Source organism: Triticum urartu, chromosome 1A (assembly GCF_056163025.1).
Source record: "Triticum urartu cultivar PI428250 chromosome 1A, HENAU_Tu73, whole genome shotgun sequence".
Taxonomy (NCBI): domain Eukaryota; kingdom Viridiplantae; phylum Streptophyta; class Magnoliopsida; order Poales; family Poaceae; genus Triticum; species Triticum urartu.
Window position 1 is genome coordinate 378,110,522 of NC_141873.1, and position 7,118 is coordinate 378,117,639.

At 51.8% G+C, this 7,118-nt stretch overlaps 1 protein-coding gene across 1 annotated transcript; it reads right to left on the minus strand.

Moving 5' to 3' along the window:
* Nucleotides 1-541: 541 nt before the first annotated feature.
* On the minus strand, nt 542-2,653 carry LOC125534038 (flavin-containing monooxygenase FMO GS-OX-like 2). Its single transcript, XM_048697348.2, has 6 exons — nt 1,967-2,653; nt 1,778-1,848; nt 1,545-1,700; nt 1,240-1,458; nt 967-1,140; nt 542-818 (listed from the first exon to the last, which is right to left on the minus strand). The coding sequence occupies exons 1-6, from the start codon at nt 2,541-2,543 to the stop codon at nt 654-656; spliced, it is 1,362 nt and encodes a 453-aa protein (XP_048553305.1). The 5' UTR covers nt 2,544-2,653; the 3' UTR covers nt 542-653.
* Between the last annotated feature and the right edge of the window lie 4,465 nt (nt 2,654-7,118).

Consider the following 7,118-nt stretch of genomic DNA (forward strand, 5'->3'; position numbering starts at 1 on the left):
ACCGAACGTAGCGAGCGCATCCTGCGAGCAAACGAAGGGGCCGTCCAGTACTGTAGCCTTTTGGGAAAAGCTTCAGCGAGACGATAGTTATTGTCAGACACGGAGTTTCTCAGCCTGAGCTCAAATGAGCTCGGGGTGAACAGTCAAATAAAAAAAACTATTTTTTTACAAACATTGACATATGTTCTAAGAGCTTGCAAAAAATTATTATGGAATCACATTCCTAGAAGATGTGGCAGAAAATAAATCGATGTTCTGAAAATACTACGTTCAAAAGCGTTTTGGAGCACTGGTTTTTCTTTGCCATGATTCCACAGATATGATTTCATGATGAAAATTTTAAAGCTGTTAGAAAATTTCTCAATGTTTGTCGCAAAAAGATACATGATTATTTGATTTTTTTAATTTTATTATATTTTACTGTTCACCCGAAATCATACAAGACATATATAGTTCTCACGCATTCTACTCCCGGGAAAGGAATGGGCAGATGGGAGCTCCCCCAGCGATTGATCGCCCAGTACTAGGGTCCTAGAATTAAGGATACTCCCAACTTATTCACCCAACTTCACTTTGCTTTCTCTCAAAATAAAAACTTCACTTTGCTTAATAATACTAGTACAGTTGTTAAGATAATCATGCAGAGACACATCCTAAACTTTACTGTCGCCACTGCCCTTTTCTTCATCTTCGCAGCTGTCACGGTATCCCCCGTCCAGAGACCAGACGCGCTGGAGGGCTCTCTCGTATATGTCCCGCCTCCGCGCCTCCAGCCGCCGCTCGCCGACCTGCTCCGCCAGCCAGTCCATGTACTCCACCTGCCGCCGGCAACACCAAGCACGACCCCATCAGACATCATCAGTCCCTAACAAGATCCCCTTAGGAGCTCTCCCCATTCTATTAGCAGATAATGTTTTCACAACTGTCCGAGGCAAACACCACAAGAATTCAGAAGCCGCTACTGACCCATTCAGGCATGAGGGCGTGCGTGTGGCGCCGGGGCCTCCCGCTCTCCTCCATCCGCCGGTAGTGCTCCCGCACAGCGTCCAGCATGCCCTCCTCGCTCGGCAGAGCCGCTCTCCCGGACAGCACGCGCGCCACCCACTTGGCCTCCAGTTCGAACGACTGGAAGAGGATGGTCTGCTCTCAAAACAAGCACCATGCGCCATCGGCTCAATCAGCGCCCTCCGTGCTCTCTGAAGGTCTGAACACGGTGATGGTGTGAGATTTCCGTCGTACCTTGACCGGCAGTCCGACGAAGGAGAGATTCGGCGCGTACTTCGGGGGGAAGACGTGCTTGTACAGAGGCCCGACGCGGTTCTCGTCGTCCACGGTGAGCTCGTCCAGGTCCAAGAACGGGAAGTGGTAACGGTACCCTGTGCAGTAGAGGACCACGTCTGCTGCCACCGCTGCACCCTCAGCGAAGCGCACTTGGCCATCTTCTTGGATGCAATCCACCTGATGGACATTTAACCAGCGCGTGTTGATCCACTGGAAAGGAAAGAGGTTTGATGGGGGAAGGAAAATTCAGAGTTCTTCTGAACCTCTGCGTGCATCCAGACATTCAGGTAGGGGTCGATTGAGATCTTCCCCAGCCTGTGTTCGTTCTGTCTTGACGCGATGTGCACCTCCTTGGTCACCTGTGAGATCTCTCTCGCGATGTCGATTCCGCTGGCTCCTAATCCTACCACAACAACGATCTGACGAGACGTTAGTCGGAGCCATTTCTTCAGAGAACCTGCATTTTCTTCTACTGCGAAGTGTGAAGTAGTAGTACCTGATCTCGAAATGGCTCGGGAATGCGGTAATTGTGGCTGTGCATTTGCTTTCCTCGCCACTTGCCGATTCCTGCATCGCGGAAATGAACATTGCTCTTATCTGACACCAGCTGAGTTTTGGTTTTGCTGATCTGAATTCTGAAGTGAGAAGACCTTTGAAGGCGTGAAACGAATGGCACCGAACTCACCTGGGAGCTTGGGCACGAGGGGCACGGTGCAGTGCCCGTTGCAGACGACGACGGCGTCGAAGGCCTCCACGGCCACCTCGCCGTCCTCGCCCCGCCACGCCACGCTCCACCTCTCACCGCTTTCCCCGCCCCGACCGAGGGGTGGCGCCGCGCGCACCACCTCGGCGCGTAGCCTGACGCGCCGGGCGACCCCGGACTCCTCGGCGAACGCGCGCAGGAAGGCGAGCACCTCCTGGTGGCCCGGGAACGTGCGCGGGTCCCCGGCGAAGACCCTGCCCACGAGGCTCTCGTGGCCCGAGAAGCCCATGAGCTCGCGCGGGAGGTTCGTGCGCAGCGACGCGTACAGGCTGCCATGGACGGCGGCGCCCAGCGGATCCGTTTCGTCGGCTCGCGGGTCGTAGGCCCAGGTACCGCCCACGCGGTCCGAACGCTCGAAGACCGTGACGGCGTGGCCTTCGCGGAGCAGCTCGCGTGCGGCCACCAGCCCCGCCGCGCCTGCGCCCACCACGGCCACCGCGCGCGCGGGGGGCATTCGGTCCACCTCCTGGGCTGGTGAGCTCTGCAGTGATCTGTCCATGGTGAGGTCGTGGAGGACGGTAGGTGAGGAGGTTCAGCACAGGTCCTGCGTCCTTTCAGATCAGATGTGTTCTGCCATGGAGCTTGTTACGCCACGAGGCCATGAGCCATGACTGTTGTTGCTTTTGTCACGGTTTAGTCAAAGTTTGTCAACTTAGGGCATCTCGAACGCTGACCGCAAATTTGCGCCTCGTGTCCGCCTCGCTGGTGGCGGAGCGATCGAGGGCTCACGTAGCGGCGAGGTCCAGGTCAGACCCATTCCTGCGCCGTGTCGGTCTTGCAAACGAGGAGCGGCGAGCGGTGTTGCGTCGGTCGTATTGTGCACGCTACCGCGCCGTGTGCTCCTCCTCGAAGACAACAGCCCTGGAGCCCGAGGGACCATGCACACCACCGCCTCCGAAGCAATGAAGGATGCGGTTCGCGCCTTCCTTATCGCCGGCAGCTCCTCCTTGATGGCTGGCGGTAATTGCGGCGGGGCGGCGAGGCGAGCCTGCTGATGCGTGCGTACCGATTGTTTGCCGGTGACGACGCGCTCTCGTCCTTGACGCAGCGTCCAACAATTTGGATGTCGAGGCCGCGACTGCGGGGGAGGCGGGCTCCTCCTTGACCCGTCGTGGTAGCACTGCGGGGACGGTGGTTCCTTCTTGACCCGCGCCGACGACCGTGGCGCTGGGCCCATCTGACGGAGTAAGACCTCCGTCATGATTTCCATCTATCTGACGAATTCTTCTTCTGTCAGAGCCGCCTCCGCGAGGAGGCGCGGATGCTGCTGCGACTTCTGGTCCTCGTCGTCACTGGAGGAGAGGACGATCTCCTCCTTATCGGAGGAGCCAGCCGCCGTGGACGCCGAGGTGCCCGGAGAGTGTGGGCGGCGGCGGCAAGATCCACTGGAGGATGAATTCCCTCCGCCACCGCCTACTGGGGCGGATCACCACGACATTGGCATCACCGCTATAGGAGGACGGGCTTGGAAAGGTACATGACGGGCTCAGAGAGGAGGAGGTGTGGATGTGCTGTTGGGGAACGCAGTAATTTCAAAAAAAAATCTACGCACACGCAAGATCTATCATGGTGATGCATATCAACGAGAAGGGAAGAGTGATGTCCACGTACCCTCGTAGCCCGTAAGCGGAAGCGTTATGGCAACGCGGTTGATGTAGTCGTACGTCTTCATGATCCGACCGATCCTAGTACCGAAAGTACGACACCTCTGTGATCTGCACACGTTCGGCTCGGTGACGTCCAACGAACTCTTGATCCAGCTGAGTGTCGAGGGAGAGATTCGTCAGCACGACTCCATGATGACGGTGATGATGAAGCTACCGGCGCAGGGCTTCGCCTAAGCACTACGACGATATGACCGAGGTGGATTATGGTGGAGGAGGCACCGCACATGGCTAAGGGATTAATTATCAACTTGTGTGTTATAGGGTGCCCCCTGCCCCCGTATATAAAGGAGCAAGGAGGGAGGCCAGCCGACCCTTAGTGGCGCGCCAAGGAGAGGAGGAGTCCTCCTCCTAGTAGGAGTAGGACTCCCCCTTTTCTAGTCCAACTAGGAGGAGGAAGGGGGGAGGAAGGATAGGGAGAAAGGGAGGGAAAGAGGGGGCGCCTCCCCCCTCCTTGTCCAATTAGGACTCCCAAGGGGCGGGCGGCAAGCCCTAAGGCCCCCTCCTCTCTCACACACAAGGCCCATGTTGGCCAATTAGATCCCCCGGGGGTTTCGATAACCCCCTGGCACTTCGATAATTATCCGGTGACCTCCGGAACTCATTCGGTGTCCGAATATAGTCATTCAATATATCAATCTTTATGTCTTAACAATTTCGAGACTCCTCGTCATGTCCGTGATCATATTTGGGACTCCGAACTACCTTCGGTACATCAAAACACATAAACTCATAATACCGATCGTCACCGAACGTTAAGCGTGCGGACCCTACGGGTTCGAGAACTATGTAGACATGACTGAGACGCGTGTCTGGTCAATAACCAATAGCGGAACCTGGATGTTCATATTGGCTCCCACATATTCGATGAAGATCTTTATCGGTCAAAACGCATAACGATATACGTTGTTCCCTTTGTCATCGGTATGTTACTTGCCCGAGATTCGATCGTCGGTATCTCAATACCTAGTTCAATCTCGTTACCGGCAAGTCTCTTTACTCGTTCCGTAATGCATCATCCCGTAACTAACCCATTAGTCACTTTGCTTGCAAGGTGATGACCCACAAGTATAGGGGATCTATCGTAGTCCTTTCAATAAGTAAGAGTGTCGAACCCAACGAGGAGCAGAAGGAAATGATAAGCTATTTTCAGCAAGGTATTCTCTGCAAGCACTGAAATTATCGGTAACAGATAGTTTTTTGATAAGGTAATTGGTAACGAGTAGCAAGTAATAAAAGTAAATAAGGTGCAGCAAGATGGCCCAATCCTTTTTGCAGCAAGGGACAAGCCTGAACAAACTCTTATATGAAGGAAAACGCTCCCGAGGACACATGAGAATTATCGTCAAGCTAGTTTTCATCACGTTCATATGATTCGCGTTTGGTACTTTGATAATTTGATATGTGGGTGGACCGGTGCTTGGGTATTGTCCTTACTTGGACAAGCACCTCACTTATGATTAACCCCTATTGCAAGCATCCGCAACTACAACAGAAGTATTAAGGTAAACCTAACCATAGCATGAAACATATGGATCCAAATCAGCCCCTTACGAAGCAACGCATAAACTAGGGTTTAAGCTTCTGTCACTCTAGCAACCTATCATCTACTTATTACTTCCCAATGCCTCCCTCTAGGCCCAAACAATGGTGAAGTGTCATGTAGTCGACGTCCACATGACACCACTAGAGGGATGACAACATACATCTCACCAAAATATCGAACGAATACCAAATTCACATGACTACTAATAGCAAGACTTCTCCCATGTCCTCAGGAACAAACGTAACTACTCACAAAGCTTATTCATGTTCATAATCAGAGGGGTATTAATATGCATAATGGACCTGAACATATGATCTTCCGCTAAGTAAACCAACTAGCATCAACTACAAGGAGTAATCAACACTAGTAGCAACCCACAGGTACCAATCTGAGGTTTAGATACAAAGATTGGGTACAAGAGATGAACTAGGGTTTGAGATGAGATGGTGCTGGTGAAGATGTTGATGGAGATTGACCCCCTCCCGATGAGAGGATCGTTGGTGATGACGATGGTGATGATTTCCCCCTCCCGGAGGGAAGTTTTCCCGGCAGAACAGCTCCGCTGGAGCCCTAGATTGGTTCCGCCAAGGTTCCGCCTCGTGGCGGCGGAGTTTCGTCCCTTAAGCTTCGTTATGATTTTTTCTCGGACGAAAGACCTCATATAGCAGAGGATGGGCATCGGAGGGCCACCAGGGGGCCCACGAGGCAGGGGGCGCGCCTAGGGGGGTAGGGCGTGCCCCCCCCACCCTCATGGCCAGGGTGTGGCCCCCCTTTGGAACTTTCTTCGCTCAGTATTTTTTATATATTCTGGAAATAACTTCCGTGAAGTTTCAGTAGTTTTGGAGTTGTGAAGAATAGGTCTCTAATATTTGCTCCTTTTCCAGCCCAGAATCCCAGATGCCGACATTCTCCCTCTTTGTGTAAACCTTGTAAAATAAGAGAGAATAGGCATAAGTATTGTGACATAATGTGTAATAATAGTCCATAATGCAATAAATATAAATATAAAAGCTTGATGCAAAATGGACGTATCACTCCCCCAAGCTTAGACCTCGCTTGTCCTCAAGCGAAAGCCGAAATCAAAAAATATGTCCACATGTTTAGAGATAGAGGCGTCGATAAAAATAAAATACGGACATGAGGGCATCATGTGAAGGAAATATGCCCAAGAGGCAATAATAAAGTTATTATTTATTTCCTTATATCATGATAAATGTTTATTATTCATGGTAGAATTGTATTAACTGGAAACATAATACATGTGTGAATACATAGGCAAACAGAGTGTCACTAGTATGCCTCTACTTGACTAGCTCGTTGATCAAAGATGGTTAAGTTTCCTAGCTGTAATGCCCCGAGACCGACGCTTCAGATGCCCTGCATGTTTTGCGTGTTAGCTCTGTTATTTATTTGTTTGTTGCATTTCATCATCGCATCATGCACATTGCATCTTTGTTTTCAAAGCTTGCATACATTCGTAGTTGCCGTGTTCTCCCTTGTCTCCGTTGACTTTTCTCAGACCAATCGGGTTTCGTTTCCCTATTGTTTGATCGCCTTACCTATCTGCATAGCCATGGACCCCCCTCGCAACCTCGCGTGTGCGTCCGAAACTGCCCCGGACCCGAGCCGGGCTGTCATTACCAGTGGATCTGGAACATCCTCAAACATTCTAAAAACATCTCTGTTTTCTTATTTGGACACCCTAACCAATTTATTCTCGACCGGCCGATTAGGATCGGACGGACCGAATAGCGCTAACCAAAAATCCTCTTGCTATATAAATCAGTCCAAACCCTAGACTAGGCAGTCCCATCAATCATTTTCTCCCCGCCGCCGCAAAAACCTCCACCTTGTCTCCTCTTCG